This window comes from Copadichromis virginalis, linkage group LG5 (genome assembly GCF_057382275.1).
Source record: "Copadichromis virginalis isolate Kocher_CV1m ecotype Utaka linkage group LG5, C_Virginalis_male_GT1.1, whole genome shotgun sequence".
Classification (NCBI taxonomy): Eukaryota; Metazoa; Chordata; class Actinopteri; order Cichliformes; family Cichlidae; genus Copadichromis; species Copadichromis virginalis.
In genome coordinates, this window is record NC_140622.1 from 8,654,074 (window position 1) to 8,675,437 (window position 21,364).

A 21,364-nucleotide genomic window follows, 5' to 3' on the forward strand; every position below is an offset into this window, starting at 1 on the left:
CATAAAACTAGCTTTGTTGCTCATTGTACTTGGAGTTGTCAGCTAAATTGCTAAGAAGAGCTCCAAAACTGCCTTCTAATGAACACTTTTTTTCCGTTATACTGGATGTGTTTAAGCTTCCTGCTCTCAATACAATCTCTCACCAGACTCTCCGTGGCACTTTGCCTTCGCTGTCAAGTTCTACCCTCCTGACCCCTCCCAGCTCATGGAAGATATTACCAGGTAGAGTGCTGACACACACTTCTACTACATCTCCAGTCATAATTCCTCTGGCTGTGCTGTCAGGTGCTCCTCAGAATTATTCAAAGGATAAATCGCTAACACGTGTCAGCAGTACAGATAATTTCCTTTTTTATATATTCCCACTGATGGATGTTTACATAAACACATTGTAACAATTCTCATGGCATATTTGCCCCAGTGTCAGAGCAGCCCAAATCCCTCTCTTCTTTTGAAGGATTAGCCCTGGAATGCTACTAACTGCCATGGATTAACTAGGCTGAATACTTGTTGGAGCTTGCATTGGCTCGGGCTTGTTTGACTGCCAACACTCCTTCCTCTCCTCCCCTTTTTCGTCTCATCTGACAGATACTACCTGTGTCTGCAGCTGAGGGATGACATGCTGTCAGGTCGCCTGCCGTGCTCGTTCGTCACTCACGCCCTCCTGGGCTCCTACACCGTTCAGGCCGAGCTGGGAGACTACGACCAGGATGACCACGGCACCGACTACGTCAGCGATTTCCGCTTTGCTCCCAATCAGACGCGCGAGCTGGAGGAGAGGGTGATGGAGCTCCATCGAAACTACAAGTACATGACACGCTGTTGTTTAAATCAGACCTTTGTGTATCCACAAGTGTCTTAGGGTGATCATCTGATGAGTTTTCAGTTGCATCAAAAACACTTCATCATGCACATTGCTGATAGATGCCGTCTGTCACTGAAATGTACACAGTGTGAATCTTGCCAGTGTGACAATACTTCTCAATTCACATGGTGATGCTGTGGCACTGCTTTTTGGCATTCTCCCAAATGAAGTACTTGATGGGAGGAACTTAGAAGAGAATATATCAAGCATGTTCGAATACTGCTCCCGCTGTTCACCATTCTGGATCTTTTATTTAAGAAAGTCTGCTACAGTATTGTTATTATTCTGCTCTTATTCTAGGGGGATGACTCCAGCAGAGGCTGAAATGAACTTCTTGGAGAACGCAAAGAAATTGTCCATGTACGGAGTCGACCTCCATCATGCTAAGGTTGGCTATTCTGGCGTTTTTTGATTTTCAGGTGTCATGAATGCACTCCTGAATAATTTCTGTCTGTGTTTGCTGCAGGATTCTGAGGGGATTGAAATAATGCTTGGTGTCTGTGCCAATGGCCTGCTGATTTACCGTGACAGGCTGAGGATCAACCGCTTTGCCTGGCCAAAGATCCTTAAGATTTCATACAAGAGGAGCAACTTCTACATCAAGATAAGACCTGGAGAAGTACGCATTATGGTTAAGGACCAGGAGGGTCAAACATAAAGCCCAGGGGCCAGAATTGGCCCGGCGAAAGACTCCAATCCAGCCCTTTCCAGGGCTTTTGGAAAAACTTTTTCCAAAGTTTTGCAGCTTTTTCAAATGAAAAATGTCTTTAAACTAACAGAAAGAGAAATTTCACTCCTTTGGCCCACTTAAGATCAAAGTAGGCTGTATCTGGCCCACAATCTAAAATGAGTATGAGTATGACATGCCTGAACTAGTCTGTTTATACAACAATCAAAGGAAATGGGGCTCTTGGTTTTTAGGATCTTGGTGCACTCTTAGAACAATAAATCTTCATACAAATGTGTGCATAACCAAAGGGAGATGTGAGCCTCAATTTTAAGAATTTCCTTGCTACAGCCACCATTGTGCTAGCTTTAAGTAACACAAGGACTGGAAGTATAGTTTTGTACATTTCCATAGTCTCTACCGGTTGCCTGACCCGCCCCATAAGGCCACTACAGGGCGTTTGTGCACCTGTAGCTTATGAAATAAAGAACTTAAATTCGAGAGCTTTTGAGGTGTTAGTAGATGGACGTGCCTGGCCACAATGGCAGCACCCATTTGTCAGTAAAATCCCATTGGGTGTCACTATCTTGGTGTTTTAATGAGCGAGGAGGTGATCTGGCTGACACGGCATGCTCAGAGGGTAGCAGCTGCTACCCTAGTACTACCATACAGCTTTAATGATGACCAGAATTATTCAAATCTACATGCTGACAACTACAGATCAAGCCCATAAACTTAGTTATGACCAAGTTTATGGACTATGACCTTGTATGAGCTGAGTTATGCCCATATTTTATATACAGCATGTAAGATATTTGAAATCAGGCTGGTTATTGTTTCCTTTATGTATATATATATATATATATAAAGGAGTCATAAAGGAAACAATAACCAGCCTGAACACACACACACTAAACACAGCCTTATACCTCTATTATAAGGGTCTCTATTTTGGCCCTCGTCATTGTGCTGCAGCTTATCCTCCATGCTGAGCCTCAAAGTGTCAGGCTGTCTGGGCGAGACCCAGTCAAGTGACAGAGCTGCACAGTGAGCCTGTGATAGAGCCAAAGAAAGAAGTCTTTTAACAGAGCTGCTGCAGCTGCAGCCACAGTCAGAACAGAGGGATAAAGAGTGTAAATATAGAGCCATGAAGTTGTTTTCCACTCATTTGCTCCCAGCCTCTGAACACTGCATGTTATCCTTCCTGCCTCTGACCTGCTGCCTTCTGTCCAGTCTGCAGAATATATGTAAATAATAAGGTAGCTTATATATTGACATAAGTTTGGTGCCAGCAGTTTTTTGCAAGCACAAAACAAGGACTGTTTTTATTGATTGGCTCCAGTGATCATTCAGATATGAGATGCTTTATATTTATAGATTTTTAGGACTCTCTCTAAATGTTCGTCCAACAAATTGATGCGCCCTTCAGCAAAACAGAGTAAACATACCTGGTGGTGTTTTCAGCTCTCACCTTCCCTGTCTCTCCATATTTTCTCTCCCCTCTAGTATGAACAGTTTGAAAGTACAATTGGTTTTAAGCTCCCCAACCACAGAGCTGCCAAGAGGCTGTGGAAGGTCTGCATCGAGCATCACACCTTCTTCCGGTAAGAATCGATCCGCTCTCATGGTTGGAGGGTTTTTCGTTCGATGGCCATCAAAGCAAACCGAACACTTCCCTGTGTACAGCTTCATTAGGCACAGTCGCTCGGGCTACTGCCATGGTCACCGTGGCTTTGCTAGTAAACTTAACTTATATACTGATTTAGCATTACAGAGGTCACACATGTATGAACTGCATGATACAGCTCTCTATGTGATAGCACGCAGTTACAATTGCATGTACGTATTATAGAGTGATAAAGGAGAAGTCTAGCTTTACCCTAAAGGTCAAGCTAGTTTACAGTAACAGTCACCACAAGGCACTTTATATTGTAAGGTAAGGCCCTGAGATATTAAAGGGAAAACCTCCAAGATTCAACAGTTAAGCAAACACTTGATGTCTGTGGGAAGAAAGAACTGCTTTTTAACAGGAAAACATCTCTGGCAGCCATCTGCTGTGGCCAGTTGGGTGGAGAGAGGAAAGAAAATAGTAGAACTCTTCCTGGTCAGCAATTGTTGTATTGTAATGGTTTCATTAGAACAGGCAAATATAGATCAACAAATATGGATCAACAATGGACCAGAGTTTATGAAAGGTGTGAATAAATCTTTCTGTGAACAAATAAATGGAACCATTTCAATCCATGGGAAGCTTGAATCTGTGAATTTGAAGCTGAAAACATGATGCACATTTATTTAAGTTGGACTTGAAATAATTTATTCAGCTATTAGTAATCCACATATCTCTGTATTTTGCCTTTGAGAGATCTAGATTGCTTGCTTATCACAGTCTGTTTCACAGGCTGGTATCTCCTGAGCCTCCTCCTAAGGGATTCTTGGTGATGGGTTCAAAGTTTCGATACAGCGGAAGGACGCAGGCTCAAACCAGGCAGGCCAGTGCTCTCATAGACCGGCCTGCTCCTCACTTCGAGCGGTCGACCAGTAAGAGGTATCTGCTTTCCCGGAGCTTGGATGGAGGTGAGCAGTGCAGCATGAAGGCTTCTCAGGGAGGAAAAGCTAGCTTCACTTTGCTCAAAGAGTAGTGTTGTAAATCACACTGTTTTTACCTTTGAACAGCATGTGAAGCTAAACTAAGTTAAGCCAAAGACAACCTTTTCTCATCATCTGTGGAAGAAAGTAAATTAAGTGTCCTTCCCAGAATATCCAACGCTTCTCATCTGTCTGACCAACAGAGTTCTCACGGCCGGTATCAGCCATGTGCGAGAACCACGACGGCCTTTCTCACCGCAGCATCAGTGAACACCGACGGCTGCACAGCCCCTCCGGGGACGAGCAGGAAACAGAGCTGGAGCCAAGTTTGGAACAGGACGAAGAGGAGAAGGAGCACGAGCAGGGCCGGGAGGCGGAGCAGGACAAAGACCATGACGGCAACGTGACTCCAAGCAGAAAAAAAGAGATCATGGTAATAAAGACCTCCCGATGGAGCTTTAATGCGTTTCCAATGACAGAAGGGCTAAACGCACACTTTTAGTCACCTTGCCCACAACTCTGGCTTAAGTGCAGGGAGGCGATGATGTAAAGAGGTGCAGTGCAAGCGTCTCAGTCCAGCTGAGGTTTATCCAGCAGGGGCATAACGCTGTGGCAGCTTTGCTGGATTTAGCATTCACTAACTCTTCTCCTTTCACTCAGGCTTACATGCTTACTCTGCACTGCTCATAAATCCTGCTAACGGCTTTACAGTTTTTAACCCTTTCTCATTATGCTGACAAATGCAGACCCGAGCCGTGCCTCTGTTTACTAACATGCTTTTTCTATTTTTAAACTCCTGCTGGCGAGAAGGAGGAGGCCGGGTCACCAATTGACAGTAAACAGGAGGTATTTGGTGTCTGGTGATTTGGTCTCTGTCTGTCTGTCTGTATGCTGTCTTTATTATAAATACTGTGTCTGTTAATTGTTCCTCGCCCTCTCTGCATATCTCCCACTGGGTTTTGTCTCTGTACCTGTGGCTGTCATCACTGACAAACAAAAAAAGCTATACTGCATTGCACCACATTAACAAGTGATCCAAAGGCTGTAGTGGCCTTTGGCATCCCAGCAAACATTTGAAAGACACTGATGGTCAGAATTAGATGTAAAGGTTCACTTAAGATTTAGATATGGCTGTAATGCTTATAGTTTTATTAAATGTTCAAAATTTACTGGGATGGCTTTATTTTCTCATTTCAGAATCTGTCTCAGCATGATACGTGTATCTGATAGCTAAATCTTTGCTTTCTGTCTGCCTGCTTGTCCTCTCACCGGCTTACCGCCTTGTTCCTGCACTCTCTTGCCCCGCACTCTTCACCTTTGACCCCCTCTCTTGCTCGCCCATTGTCCTGCAACCAACTCAGCTCTCTCAGTTGGACCAGGAGACTACTCCTCGGCACAAACAGGAGGTACAGGTTCTTGGATTTTGGCTCTTGTGCTTCTTGTCGTGTGTGCCTTTAATAGACTGAGGTTTGCCCGCATCTTTTCAGTCAGTTTATATTTGATTTATTTATATATTTTAAAAGGTATTTGAAACATCCAGCAACAAATCTCTAGCACTGCTTTCAGAGATAGACGTGAGCTTCTCCCCGTCCTTAAGTGCCTGTAATGCAGCATCGGTGCATTCTTCTCTGGGAAAAGCACTCAGATGCTCGACTTAAGTGAATGTGCTGGTACAAGTTCTCCATTTTTAGGTTGTATTACAAGTCCTTCATTCAAAGCTCTACTTTAAGCACAGTAACATCCACTGAAAACATCAACAACACTTCATATTGTAAAATGCTGCTGTATTCTGACACCTATCAGAACCAGCATGAACTTTTTCAGCAGTATGAGCTATAGTAGCTCGTCTGTTGACAGCCTTTGACCCCACGTGCATCGATGAGCCTTAGCCGCCCATCGCCTTTGTTGTTTCACCATCACTTTTGATAGATACTGAGCTCTGTAGGCCAGGAACACCCTACTATAGCTCCGTTTAGACATCCTCTCACGCAGTGGTGTATCCATCACAGTTTAAACGTCATCAAACTTGCTCAGATCCTGACCCTTGCCTGTTTTTCTTGCTTCTAAAGCACCAACTTTGAGGATAAAATGCTAATTTGCTCCCTAAAATATCCCACCCATTAACAGGTGACAGGATTAAAAGATAATAAGTGTTATCCACTTCACCTGTCACAGTTTATAATGTTATGATTGGTGCAGTTATATCTGTAGGGGGCATTTATCAGATAAATATTTACCTGTTATACTGTTAGTGGAACTGAAAAGCTCAAAGAGGGGATGTTGCACTAGAAACAGTATAAGTTCCTGTTCTGAACAGCCGTTTCTTCAGGTGAACTGCAGAATACTGTTTATGCAGGTGAAGGAATATGGGTTTTGTTTTGTTTCCTGTAGCTGTTGTCCAATCTTCCAAAAAGAGAGCTTTCTGAGTTTTGATTAGCGAACGGCATTAATTGATTATTCATATTCATTTTGTCTTGCATCCTCTTTGCAGTGCGTGCCTTGATTGTTGTGCTCATTCGTGTTTTGAAAGCTAATTCTGTCGTAACTTATTGAAGCCATGCTGTAGCTTCAATAAGCATCTTAAATGTCAGTGAACACCAGCACAAAGGACCAAAATGTTAGCGGAATCTCTAACTGGCATAAATGCGAGCAGTTTGCGTGGCCTCCTCTCCCTGTGTACATGAAGTATTACCTCACAACGTTCCCATACATGCCATACAAGTCTCAGGTGTTCATGACAGACTGATGGACTGTTATCTTCTGCTCTTCTCTAGTTTCTGGATAAGTCGCAGGACGTCTTGCTGAAGCACCAGGCCAGCATCAATGAGCTAAAGAGAGCCTTGAGGGAGCCCAACAGCAAGCTGATGAACCGCGAGAAGCGTCTGTCAGCGACCTCCCCAACCAGCACACCAGAGAAGAAGGCTGTGAGTGGGGGATGAGGGTAGGGGAGCTGTGGAGGGCTTTCAGGTCCATTATGGCCAATATCTCAAATCTAGCGACCTCTAAAACTTGACATTCCATTAAAGGCCATCGATATTCCCGTGTGCCAGTGTCCTCTTTCCACTTCTCGCTCTCGTGCTCGTTATGCAGGTTTTTAACTGCTTCATTAGCCTAAAGAGATACTGCACGGTCATATGATTTAAAGAAACATAGTGATTGAGCGTGATTGTTGAAGATAGATTCTGTTTTCCCTGCAGGCATTTCAAACAGGTGTCTCCAATATCATGGCAGTCGGAAACAAACATACAAATCCCCTGTTTATTTTAGGACAGCCGTGTAATGAATTGCTTTCTACCTTTTCTCTGGAATACCAGGATAATTCTCTAAATATCTCCGAGGTGCTTGAAGATGACTGACAAGTAGCACACAAGGAAACATCTTGAAGAGATTAGATCTGAGATGTTTTTGAGATTTTCTCAATGCGAGGCACTCGAGAACTAATCATCAGTCGTTTTTTTCTCCCCTGATTGCCTAACAGTTAGATCGTTTTCTTTATGCTAGATCACAAAATCTCTCAAGCTTTCATGGTATTGTGGTAATAGGGCTTTTAAAGATGAGATTGGCCTCTTCAGATAGGATAGTGTTTGCTGGTGCCTAAGTTGCCTTCAGACAATCTCTCATCTGCTGTCTGCCACAATCAGATTATAACCACAGAATGTCAAATGTTGTCTGTGGCAGAAAATGTAATCTGCTGTGTGCTTCATTCCAGAGGTCGGGGTTGTTTCTGTTTGAGTGACATTCGAAAGCTGGGAAAGTCTTGCTGCTCTTTACTGTTTCCAAGAGATTTAGTGAAACTCAGCTCTTTGATGTTGTTGCAGAATAAAAAAAAAAATCTTTTTGCATTGCAAATGCCTCCAGATTTGCTTATGTGGATTTGGTGGCTGTCAGGTACATGGAGCTGCATGATTTTAGTTTGAAGTTCATTAAAAAGTTTCTGCTAGAACAACTCGCTTGTATCCTGTTAACACTGATTCTTTCTGCCTTTTGCTTGAAGTTGTGTCTCACAGAATTGCTCTAATGGCTGTTCTTCCTTCTCTCTTTTAAACCCTCTTTTCTGCCTCGTCTCGGTCAGTCGGTGGGCCGGGCAATGGGAAAGGAACCTGTTAACAGCCTGTCTGTTGAGGGTTTCGTCCAGAAGACTCTGGTGACTTCACCCGAGGTTGCACATCTCTCACTCTTTCTCTTTCACTAAGCAGTTTACTGTTTGTAGCATTGGCATGGTGCAGTGCAATTCCTATTATGTACTGCTGTCTTTCCCCACCCAGCAAAAACTTGCTGAAAAGATGACTTTGCTATGACGTATGACAAAAAAAGTAGTTTCAATAATAATGTCTGTTACAATTGATATGCATAAAGCCAAAGCAGGAGCACCTTAAAGCTGGATTCTATCTGAAGGCTGCTGGATTATGATAGTTGTAGCTGCAGAAAGACTTGCGGTCCTTTAGAAATAAAAAAAGTACCTGTAGTATGAGACCGCATGCTCATTGCATAACGAGCTGTCAATCTCAAGTCAACAGGCAACGAGCGTGCGGTTTCTCAGTCAGCTCTGCCCCATTTTTGTCAAGATGGCAATGGTGGAAAAGCTCATCTTGAGTCTTCCTAACTGGACTTTGCCAACCAACATCACGGTTGCTACATCTATCCTTTATACTGTCTGGACTGTAATAGCGCCTAAACATTGTGCCCTAAAACACAGAGCAGGACTGAGGAGCAGTCCACAAAGAAACATTAGACTAGTCTGTAGAGTTAGATGTGTCTTCATTTTACTCACAGTTAGTCTATTGTAAGTTTGACTGTTTCAGAAAAATAAATACCGAGTCATTTACAGCCACAAAAAACGACCCCCTGTCGGACTCGAGCCTCTTACTGATGTTGCCCTGGTAACAATCAGCAACACCTGCTCTGACTAGTGGCACTCAAAAAGGAAAGAAGGGCTTATATTTTGTACTAATGCTATCATGGTGAGTTGTTAGAGTCTGTAATGACTCACTGGCAATATAAAGCAGTGAGGATACTTTGTTTGCCCTATTCAACTATCCTAGTCTGACTTAGACTTAGCAAAGGCACTGAGCCTTTAGAAGTTATTGTATCCAAGCTATGGTGCGGGTGTTTTATGCTACACTCACTAGAGTTTTGTGTTTCATAAAGTTTTATTTTTAATTATTGCCACACTTCTAAAAACGGCCTTGTTTATGTTAAATTCCTCCAAAGTCCCTCAGTCAGCCATTTTTTTACTCCTTTGAAAAAAGTCTAAATTGGCCCAGAATTAGTTGTTAAACATAAAAAAAACCGACTAAACTCGTTTATTCAGCTAATAAATGTGATGTTTTTTAGTGGGAGTATATCAAAAGATGAGGCTTTTCAACAGCCTGAAAGACAATTTGTAGCAACATCTGATAAGTTTGTCTTTTTAAATGAATATTATTGTTATTACTTTACATCTTTTCAACAGGTTTCTGCAGTGTCTGATGTGAGTCTATCAGGGTTACATGTGATCCCAATGGGAGATCCATTTTGGACTAAATTTAGACTAAATCAAATTAAACTCAGCGCAATTTCAATGACTGTTTTTGGGTTAAATAAATGTCAAGACCGGCTGACCCGATTCAGCACAAAGGTCTGCCCATGGTACTCGGGTGGTGATTTGTTTACCGTTTTAAAGAAATGCATATTGAATAGGTAATACCAATGTTCACTATAACTCCAATATGTAAATTTTGGGCCCTTTTCTTGGATTGAAGTCCTTGTCTAGATTTGATTGTTTGCAGTAGCTGTGCTTGTCTAACTGTGTTTAATCTATACCAACATGTAGGGCTCTGAGGAGTGGGTATTGATTGAAAAACAAGAACCTTATCAACAAGACCATGACTGGAAGGCTGAAGAAAAGAACAAATCTGTCACACCTGATTCCTCATGGGAGAAAAAGGGTCTGGAAAAAGAGATAGACGTTAGCAAGATGATGCATAAGGAGGTAGCAGGGTATGACAGAAAAGAAATGAAAAGCCATATTGATGAGTTTCCATCAACAAAATCGTCCAGAGAGGCAGATGTATGCTCTGAGCCTCGACGTTTTGTGATCCAATTATCCGAGAATGCCGACTCGTTTCAAGACAAATCTCAAAGCAAACCAGCTCGAGCCTCAGACCCTGAGGCGAACAGCGATGGAGCCCCGGGCTTGCGGCACATGAAGGAGCGCACGGCTTCTAAACCGAGGAAAAAGAGGAGACCCCAGAGCTTAAACCTGGGAATGCCCACAGAGCTCGTCTACAGGAAAGGAGGAAGCGATTCCACCGAAGACGAAAACGAGGGCTCGGACTCAGACAACAACTCAGAAACAGCACCGAAGAGAGGAAATCATTGCGAGTCGCCCCCAGTCGCAACGATGAAAGATGATCAGGGTTTAGAAAAGGATCAGCTGGTCAGGGTCTATAAAGACGGCAAACAAGAGGGTAAATTAGTTGGAGAAAGCAGGGAGGTCTCCACCCAAGGAGCAGAGCAGGTAAAGAAAAAAGTGAGCCTTGTTGGGACAGCAGATGTCGATTTAGGCTCAGTGAATGGACCTGGAAAAATAGAGCATGATAGCTCATTCTCAGGGTCTAAAGGAGAGTGTGTGCTGAAGATGCGAGGGAAAGGCTTCATTGACAACAAAGAGTTAGCAGAGGTTAAACTACGACAGGTCAGGACACATGAACGGAAGGTCAGTAGCTCTGGAGGAGAGGATGTTGAGGGTTTCTTGGGCGACAGAGGTCAGAGGACGTCTCTCCACCGACTGTCAGGCAGCAGCTACCAGTCGGAAATAACCAGGATTGTTCCTCTCAAGCCGGAGCGTTCGAAGAGCGTCACGTCCAAGGACGAAAGGGACCATACGGGACAGGACGATCCAAGACGGGGGATCAGAAGAGAATACCGGTGGTCGGTTGGCTCTCCGGAGGGATCCTCAGACCTCAGCTGGACCGACGGTTCCAACTTTCATCCAGCGTTCGCGTCAGATCTGGAGGGCGTTGCTAAAATCGAGCATCCAGACGATAGCTTTCAGTGTGGTAGAGTGTTCGCGGAGAGCCAGTCGTTCAGCTCAAAGGTTTCGGGGCTTCCCAAAATGGCCCCTCCAGCGCCGCCGGTGAAAACACAGAAGGCGAGAGAGTCCGTGCTAATACTCCGGAACAGCAGAAACGCCAGCAGGGAGCCGAGCCTGGACGCGGCCAAAAAGAGACACTCGGTAACTCCTCTTGGCATCTGCTATTCAGTCATTGGAAACAAAGCATGAGCTTCAGACAGACTTCAGCATGAGCACGCCATTATTCTTTTTTCTACGTTTTCAATGACTTGAAACACTCATCCATCTTGCCTTGTTCGTGCCTGCATGAAGAGCAGGCGGAGCCGTACCTCTGCTCTGTCTTGTGGCAGTCAAAAAGTGTGGACATTTTCCCATAAGGCAGTCCAGTTTATCCCCCCCTCCCATTGCCTTTTGACATGCACCACACTGTCTGGCAAATCTGTACAGCTCAACACTGGCTGTGAAAGTTTAAACACACACACACGCAAAAAAAAAAAAGTCATGTTTCGGTGTTTTGGTTCATCTTTTTCAGCTGCTGAACCTGAAATTTCCTCCCAGCTCACATTGTTCTCTGTCAGAGGGCGGCAGACTCACATATTACCGCCGCTCCGATGATTTATCCTCATCTCCATGTCATTTCCAAGCTGGAAATACAAAATAAGCGATTTATTGCATATGAACGTTAGAAATTAAATCACTCATTTGTGAAAGGAGAGGGTGGGGGTGTACTGTCATCCATTACTTTGTTAGAGAGCTAATATCTTCCAAAATTAGAGATAAATGGAGTATAGAATTGGTTTGTGCGCAAAAGATTGAGGAACCACATCAAACTGATAACCCTTAAAAAAAACTACTCAGAATTTACAAACTGTCGCTGGATCCGTCACATGGGTGGTAATAAATCAGAAATCATGCGTTGCATTATTTCCATTTACCTTCACCTGGATTGAAAGCCCAGCGGTGTTCTAAACACACCAGTTCCTCCAACTGTGAAAGCCCAGCAGGCAGCAAGCAAACAGACACCACAGCTCAGTGCCTGACACAGTCAGATTTGCTGCTTTCATTTCACTGTTGGTATCATTGGGAGCTTGCACGTGTTTGGCACCGGAATGAAAGGAATTTGGAGTGAATAGACATGACAGCTTTCATCATTCCCCACCTTTTCATCTGAGTCAAGCTCTTGCATATATTGGATTAAACAGGCATGAGGAGAGAGGTGTTGCGTAGCTCTCAGTGTGCGAACAGACCTCACTGGCGAGTGACAATCACATTAAGATCTGATTGAAGTGGGAGAGGGGGGGGGGGGCTGGGAAAATATTAAGGTGCTCCTCCAAACACGTGGACCCACTCTCCCAGTCATTTTGACAGGTTTTGAAATGCATCACGGCACCTTTTTAAAAAAAAAAAATTTAATCAGAAATGTAACAACATCATTTGACTGTATTTGTGTTTAAATTCACGGTGAACCATTGCAACACTTTCTCAGTTAGTGGATGAGTGGCTGCTCTTACTACCAGAAACCTGCTCGTTATACAAAGTGCATGATTTTCTTGCCCTGCCTCTGCTAACTACAACAAATGGCTGTAGATATCGTGGTTGCTTTTCTGTCCTCTAAACTTCTACTGCTGTTTGCTTTTGTCACTGTAGAGCAGTCCTTGAAATTTGTGCTGGTATCCATTCTGAACCTGACTGGATCTGACTGGTCAGAACCAGCGGGCTTGAATTGGGTCTGGCTGAATTTCTCACCTAAACTTGGGTTTGAGTTAATAGCACAAACTTACTAGTGTGTTTGTGTTTTGTATTTACATTTGGACCCTTCAGGATCCCAGTTTAGGTTTACGCTGCAATATTTTGTGCACAGAACCCCACTGGGCTCATATCTTCAGACCCCAGTCAATCACTGCTGTGTCAGTCAGTCCACACTCCATTCCAGCTTGTGCTAACCCTGAGATCCTCTCTCTGCTCTTTCCTCTGCTTCCCTCTGCAGGAGCCTGTCTCTACTCCTGCTATATATGAAGAGCCATTTGCTGACTTCAAGGTTATTCATTTGTATTTGAACCCACCCTTCATATCCTCTGTCCATTTTTCTCTTTTCCTCCCTCGATGCATGTCTCGTAGCTGACTGCAGCTTTTACTACCTGTTATCAATGTATGTGACGTTCAAGTTGCTACTTTTACCAAAACAAGAGTGAGTCTGTAAGTGGATTGTCAGAGCTTTGGATACAAGAAAAGTTGTGTGTTTATATTAGCAGAAGACTAGCTGTTGCATTGCTAATGTTAGTAAGCTAGCTGTTTAAGGAAACATATTGTAGCTAGTTTATTAGGTAGCTAGGTAGTTGGAGCTAGATGGAATATGCACACCACTATGTCTGAAGCCGGGTTGGTTTTTTTTGGAGTTAGGTCCAGCCCTCATCACATTCACTGTCAAAACGTCAAGGATGCAGTGGCAAAAAACTTTCCTCTCAGGGTCTTCAACAGGACTTTGCAAACTAATGGATAATGGCTAGCTTGAGTAGCAAGTTGCTTCTATAACATCGATGATTCCCATTTCTTGCCATCTCCATTCAAAACACTGTAGCTGTGCGATGCCAGAGTTTTGATCCTGTGTCTGTACCTGCACCAGAAGGAGTTTGGGGAGAGGAGGCCTCAGCCGAGCATAGCCTCGGAGGAGGAGCAGGAACGAGACACCGTGGCATGCATGAAGGAAACCCACCTGGGCATCGAACGCAAGTGTTCCAGCATGACGGTCAGCTCCACGTCCAGCCTGGAGGCCGAGGTCGACTTCACTGTCATCACTGACCTCCACTCGGGCCTCGAGGACTTTTCTAAGGGTGTGCCCGAACTGGGAGAGAGGGAGCGACAGCCAGAGGTGGGCCGGGAGGACTTTGAGGAGACCTCCAGGTTCTACTCTGCCCGTCTAATGGGCTCCCGGGACAAGTCTCCCATAGAGGAGAGGCTTCCTGAGGAGGGAATGCATCATGAGGTAGACAGATGAACGCATTTATACGTATTCATCGCCATCATCACCCACTGGCTTCACCCTGCCTGGCTGGACTTCAGTAGCCCCCTGCTGTATTTTTTATTTATTTTTGGACCATGATGTGTTCCTTAAATTTTGTTGATTCCTTATTGTGTTCAGTTTTTGTTCTACTCATTCTTATGTATTAATTGTAATTCACCCATTTTATTTTTGTTGGTGTTTCTTTGAATTTATTGCACCTCTTGCACGTTGTCATCCAGACTAATAAAAATGCATTTCACAGTTTGTTCCTATAAGTTAACATCGCTCGGTTGCTTTCTTTTGTTTAATATGCTGCTTACAAGAATGGGTCTGAAGTCTTCAGGCGACTTGCTGTGAGCAAATCGCTTGCTGCTCTTTGACTGTATTGTACTGTTTGTGTTTGATGCAGCCTCCCGTGGCAAAGAAAGACCCCAACACGGTGAGCGTGGCCAACAAGCTGAAAAGAGCTGACAGCAAGACGGAGACGCACACAAATGGATCGGAAGCCCACGCCAGCGTCGTTAATGTCTCTTCACAGGTAAACTGAACGCAAAAGCAGTAGAAACAACAGCACTATAGTCTGTGTGAGGTGTGTGCGTGTGAGCGTTTGAGCCGCCATGTTTCCTGCCAGGTAAATGACGCTCCGCAACGTGGTGACGTCATTCGGGGCGACTGGAATCGATAAGGGAATCGTTTGCAAAAATGACAAACAATTCCAAGGAATTGAAACAGTGGGAACCGGTTCTCAACAAGAACCGGTGTTCGATACCCATCCCTAGTCCTGACTGTGTACAAAGCAGCATAATCCACCGACCTGTACCTCTAAAGTGTAAAAATTAATCTTTGCTTTAAAATGTACAATTTTAGGTTTTTTTTTTTTTTTTTACAAGAACCTCCATGCCACTCAGCATGGAAGGTGCTGTTGGCTTTACACGTATTTATTTGCACAGCTTTAACTTACAACATGTTAGATACTGGGCTTTGGATGTGCCTGAAAGCTCTAGACTGAGCTTGGCTTGCTATCTATTCCTCTAACTCATCAACAAGATGAAGATCTGTTTTCCCAAATTGACAAAGTATTTACTTTTTTTTAACTTCTTTAGGAAATGTTGGGTTGAATATGATGAGTACTTTAAATACTTATAGGTGAGTGCCAGGGGTGTCACTAGGTTTTAAGGACAGGGGGGGCTTAGCCCCCAAGAGATGCACACGACATGAACGAACGTAGTGAATGAGCACAAAATTTCACAAACAGAAAACAAAGACTGAGAAATTGTTTTCCTACTTTTTTGGACAGATTAAACATCCTAGGCCACCAATAGATCTATTGTTTTATTTCAGTCTGCTTTATAATACAGTACAACAAAAAAACAGAGGAAATGTGTTTGCCGCATCAATAACAAGAAAAAAACTGAAAATAAAAAAGTACATTTTTCTGGCTGCAATCACCAGTTACTTGGTGGGTGGAAGCATCAAAGAATGACGTCTGTTTTTAAGAGTGGCAAATCGGTCAATCACTCTGTTGTGACTCAGATGCTGAAGCGTGTCTTTTTCAATAGACATGACTGCAAGACTGTGAAGTCTTTTCTGACCCATTGTTTGACGCAGCCAGGAGTGCAGCCGACGCAGTGCACTAAAGGACCGTTCGCACGAGCAGCTGCTGACAGGCACTGTTAGGGCAACTTGGATGGTTGCCTTCAGAGAGGGAAACATGTCTGAATCAAGGAGGTTGTACACAGACAACATATTTTTGGGTGGACATCCAGCCTCTGTTTTCCGGGTAAGAAAGTTTCTGGCCACCAGAACCTCCTCTTTTTTCAGGTCAAGTCTGTAGTTCATTCAAGTGTGGTTCACTCAAGAAGTTCTCAGATTTAGGACTGCATGCCTGGACGCCTTTTAGCAGCCCTGCATCTACACTGCAAAATCTTTGATCAAGCTCGCCAACCATCCGATCCACACAAGGGAAAAGTAACTCTCTTTTCAATGTGTCTGAGTTGTTCAATTCAGTGCGTGAACCCACAGTTGCCTCCAGGACAAAATCCTCCATTTTCCTCTGTTTGTGCCTTGTCTTGGCACCTGGTTCAGGGATACTGTGGGTGTTACACAGGGCCTTGGTTTTCTCATACAGCTCTGTAGCAAATGCATCTGAGTGTTTGCCCTTAAGTGTGTCACACACAGCTTGTTTGCAGATAAAAGCTTCTGCCAGGTCTAAAGTCTCTTTCTGCAGGAATTTGTGGAGTCCTTCGGTTACAGACAGAATCGACTGAAACATCAGTAGTGCATAGACTGCTGAGAACTTGTAGAGCTTTGCTCTGAGACCAACAGCTATGGGGGATCCAATTGCAGATAGGCACTCCAAAATGGCAGGCAATGTCTCAAGAACTGCACTGATTGATCGCAACTGACATGCCCAGCGAGTGTTTGAAAGTTGCACAAGCTCAGTTTTTGTCAATCCAAGCTTTGCCTGAGTCTCCATGAACTTATGATGATTGACTAGGGAGGTGCTGAAGAAAGAATACACACACTCCAACAAGCTGAAAAGCTCCACAGCCTCTGGGACAGCCTTGCAAGTATTGCACAAAACCAGGTTGAGTTGATGAGCATAACAATGCACATAGATAGCCTCAGGATGGAGCCTTCTAAAATGTGCTTGTACACCTCCAGTGGAGCCACTCATAACGGCTGCACCATCATATGTTTGTGCTACACACTTAAGCTCTGCAAGACCATAGTTTTGGATCTGCTGCTGAATCTCATTTGCAATGGACTGGGCATCAAATGATTTTATCTCTGCAAGTGCAAGGAAACGCTCCTTCACTGCCCCCTCTGACACGTACCTGACACAAACAGCTAACTGCTCTGCCTTTTTATCCCTTGCCTCATCCACCATGATGGAATAGACTTTAGACTTTGTCATTTCAGATACAATGACACTAGTAACTTCCTGGGCACAACAGTCAATCATGTCATTCTGGGATGTTGGTGAGATATACTGTGCATTTGATGGGGGATTATGTTTTTGAAGAAAAGGATCAAACTCCTTCAAAAGCTCCATGCATGCAAGAAAATTCCCTCTGTTTGGGCTGTCTTCACCTTCATCATGACCACGAAAAGGGAGTCCCTGTCTCCCTAACATAGAGGTGACTGCAACAATTCGTCTGAGATACTCTCTTCTTTCGACTATCTCACTCACATTTGCAGTTGCTATCATCTGTGCAACGTTTCCCTGTTTGCTAGTTCCCTGGTAGCTTTTCCATGTAACAACACTGTCCTTATGTGTTTGTGCCATCTCATGCTTGCCAAAGATGACTAAAGCTTTCTTCCAGTTCTTGCAACCGTTACTGACCAAACTATCATGTTTGATGTTTTTGCCAAACACTCTACATGGGAAGCAGAAAGCTGCATTCTGGTTGACTGAATATTCTAACCAGTTGTGCTTTTCAAACCAGCTGTGGTTAAATGCTCGCTTCTGTGTACCAAAAGTATCATGTGGATAGCTCTTCAGCTTCACCTGTCTGGGCCCTGTGTCTTTGTCACCTAAATCAAACCCTGTAGTAGAATGAGTTGCTGCAGCTGCTTCATCATTTTCCCTCTCTTGGCCTGTTTGCTCTCCTCTCTCTGTAATAACTTGATCTTCCTCTGCCTCTCGATCTATTTGCTGCAGCTCCTCTGTCTCTCCTTGCTCTCTCTGACTTGAACTTGCCTGTTGACCTTTTTCTCCCTCAGCTACTCCTTCTGCCTCACCCTTCAAGATACATTAAAACATACTGAATTGTAATGTAAATTGCTAATATCATGACTTCTGCTCCCGCTCCACAGTAATTTGTTGCTCCCAAATATTTTGAAGTTACAAACATTATATTTTGAGCACGCATGTGACTAAAATGGTTGCAATTTAAAGCCCTGAAAAATATTACTAAATTACTTGAATTGAAGTAATATTAAAATAGAACCCTCAAAAATATGTGAGTCAGGCTAATTTGACTTATATACATATCTCTCTCTTTGCTCTCTCCACTTTCTAACCTTGACTCTCCTAAATAAAAGCTCAAGTTAAACAGGTCTTATATGTTGTACCGTGACTGAAATGTTTCATATTTCATATCCATATTGAGTCCCATAAAATTCTAATCAGACTGTCTCCATCACAAATGACTCCATCCTTTGACTCACCTCTCCAGCAGACGTCTCTCCCCTCTGCCTCTCTGTGCTCCTCTGCCCTGACTCCTACAGGTTAATGGGGATGGAGTGATTATTATTATTTCCACTGATGATAACCATACCTGAATGAGCTCAGCTGGATTTTTCAGAGCTAAAACGAGTGACAGAAATTAACATTATGCTAACAATTTAACTTAGTGCGCTAGCCAGGTTTTTATTTACAAAATGGGGAGCACCTGGTTCATTATTTACATGGGACTCTCTGCTGTTAGCTGGAGCTAACTAATTGTTACTACCAGCCAGTGATGAAGACTTACTTTCTTGAAAAACTTGCGTATATCCATGATTTCTTGCCGTTTGCCACATGCACGCTAGTGTTTCTGCAGGTGTATACGAGCGGAGTGTAAAGTAGCAGTGAAAACGAGGACTGGATTTTCAGTCATGTGGATGTCCCCTGTGAACAACTGGAAGGGATTGGATAACGAAGCACTGACGCTACCTTAACAATGTAAAGCGAAAGGGACCAACCGAGTTATGATCATATTTGTGTGAATAGCGACAGGTTTATATTATTATTTCTTTAAACTCATATTCCTGCATCTTTATATTGAATTTGTCTGCAAGTTCTGTAAAAAAAAAAATCGAATAAGTTAAAAAAAAAAAAAAAAAAAAAAAAAAAAAACAACCCACCAAATTATTTAGGGGGGCTTAAGAATATTTTAGGGAGGCTTCAGCACCCCTAAAATAGGCCTAACGACGCCACTGGTGAGTGCTAAAGAATTAGGGCTACGGGACTGGCAGAAAGAGGAAATGAGGATCAGTTCCAACAGTCGCCATCAAAGTGACTCGCGATTAAGAATTTCTTATTTGTACAGAGCTTGATTAGAGGAAAAAGCGTCTTCTTTGAGCTGCAGTGACATGATGGCCATATTCCCCAGACACGGATGGAATAATAGCATCATTATGAAGTGATTAAAGTATTGACAGTGTATTAATGAGGATGATGAAAGCAGGTGCGAATCCCATTCATCTCCGGAGGCAGAGATTTGAGTGCCGGCTGGCTGTCCCACAGGAGCCTTATTAAAATGTAATCATCGCTGGGCTCTTTAGCCATTCAGCTAATAGTGTGGATGAACTCAGGCGATGATGTAGAGAGGGTGCCTTTGAAGTGCCACATCAGCGTTGAGTTACATTTTCAAAGATGTCAGAGAAAGCCACAGTACAGAGTGTGCATGTATGCTTCTCAGGCAAACTGACGTCATTCGTGGGCAGACACAGATCCTCAGCAGTGACACTGCACAGCCAGCAGAGGGAGACATGCTTTGTCTGTTGAGCTTGGGTTCTAAACAAAAGCACAAAGGCTCAGCAGCTGCTCCGTTCCAGCTGTCTGCAAAGCACCCACACTGTAGGACAATTTATTTTGCTTTCACAAACAATTCATCACGTATAGTTATGAAAATACACCAGCAGCCTCTTTAAAGCAGAACAATAATGGAAATGAATGACACACAAAAACAGTTTTAAAGGAATAAAAACAAATCAGTCAAATGCAAAACTTTGGATATAAAGCTATAGTTAGGACACCATCAAAAAGTAAATCTCACATTCCAGTTTAGTACCAATTACTAAACCTTGATGTGACTAAGCTTATCTAATCTGACGTTCTCTCTGCTACTGAAGTGCCATAATGACAAAATCTAGAGAAATTGGTTAATTGTGGGTGCCCATGAGTCTCATTAGGGATATAAAAAGATTTAAAATATATATAAATGAATTATTTAAGCGTAAAAAAAATTCCTGCTGGTGGGTTATACTTCCATTCCAGTAAATTACACCAAAGAGGAGACTGTTTTCTGAGTAAACTCTTTTTATGAGTCTGCTGTTACAAACAGGGTGTATATACACTCACACTTTAATAGGTACACCTCTTCCACTGCTTGCTGATGCATAATAATAAAAATAATCAGCCAATTACGTAGCAGCAACTACAAATTTGACAAGGTTAGCATCTTGACTGTCTAGTAATTTAAGTGACTCTGAATGTGGCATGGTTGTTGAGTATTTCAGAAACTATTGATCTGCTTAGATTTTCCTGCACCACCATCCTTTGGGTTTACCGGGAAAGGTCCAAAAGAGAGTAACTATCCAATAAACGGCAGTTCTCTACACAAAGTCCTTCAAAGCAAGGTGTGCAGAAGTGCGTCTCTGAATGCACAACACATCAAACCTTGAAGAAGATCACACCAAGCGCCACTCTAACCGGCTAACAACAGGAAACTACATTTTCTAAAGGCTCACTAAAACTGGACACTGGAAAAACTGGAAGAGTGTTGCTGGTCTGCAGGTCTGCAACATTTGCATGGCAGGGTCATAATTGAGTGTAAACCACACGAAAGCATGGATACAGCCTGCCTTGTATGTATAGTTGCTGCTGGTGGTGTGATGGCTACCGGAGTATTTTTGCTGGCCATGCATGGCTGTAGCATTCCAGCCGGACTTTATTCAGACGATGCACTCAATGATCATTACGGATGGACCATGGTGGGGTATTCCAACCCATTTATTCACAAATTGCCATAGACACATCGTAAGAGCTGTAATCATAACATAAAACAAATAAACATTCACTTGATATAACCACGTTTCTGTTATGCTAATCAATTCACAGAAAAGGCACAGGAGGTGCTAGCATCAGCCTGCTAGATCGCTCATAAACTTATTAACAATCAAGTAATACATTTACAAATTGTCCGAAATGTAAACAACAAGTACAACACACAAACATACCTGTTCGCCTTCCAGCTAGATGCTAATTTTAAGATGGATGGAAAACGATAACCTTCTCATTAATCCTTTCTGCGGCAAGCAGTTGCGGTACGATCTTCCTTCCCGGAAGTTGCCCGTTCCGAATTTCAAAATAAGAGTCTAATCTATATTATAAGGTATAATTCGTTCAGGGATTTAACTGTTTGAAAAATATCAAATAAACAAATAATCTGGGTCATTTACACTCCCACCAAATCATTA

General features: G+C 43.2%; 1 protein-coding gene and 1 pseudogene across 8 annotated transcripts in view; one reads left to right on the forward strand and one right to left on the reverse strand.

The window, feature by feature from the left end:
- LOC146708883 (band 4.1-like protein 1) overlaps window positions 1–21,364 on the forward strand; it is a 102,351-nt gene that overhangs the window by 65,594 nt on the left and 15,393 nt on the right. The window contains exons 6-20 of one of the 8 annotated variants that reach the window (XM_085455744.1): window positions 147–222; window positions 589–807; window positions 1,166–1,253; window positions 1,332–1,484; window positions 3,039–3,136; window positions 3,934–4,109; window positions 4,325–4,554; window positions 4,929–4,967; window positions 5,483–5,527; window positions 6,896–7,045; window positions 8,194–8,280; window positions 9,934–11,337; window positions 13,163–13,213; window positions 13,799–14,158; window positions 14,586–14,714. In XM_085455744.1, coding sequence (XP_085311870.1) covers window positions 147–222; window positions 589–807; window positions 1,166–1,253; window positions 1,332–1,484; window positions 3,039–3,136; window positions 3,934–4,109; window positions 4,325–4,554; window positions 4,929–4,967; window positions 5,483–5,527; window positions 6,896–7,045; window positions 8,194–8,280; window positions 9,934–11,337; window positions 13,163–13,213; window positions 13,799–14,158; window positions 14,586–14,714 — 3,305 coding nt within the window. The remainder of the gene's footprint in view (window positions 1–146; window positions 223–588; window positions 808–1,165; window positions 1,254–1,331; window positions 1,485–3,038; window positions 3,137–3,933; window positions 4,110–4,324; window positions 4,555–4,928; window positions 4,968–5,482; window positions 5,528–6,895; window positions 7,046–8,193; window positions 8,281–9,933; window positions 11,338–13,162; window positions 13,214–13,798; window positions 14,159–14,585; window positions 14,715–21,364) is intronic. The other 7 variants (XM_085455746.1, XM_085455745.1, XM_085455748.1 and 4 more) reach the window with 7 other exon arrangements.
- On the reverse strand, window positions 15,496–17,892 carry LOC146708884 (zinc finger MYM-type protein 1-like; annotated as a pseudogene).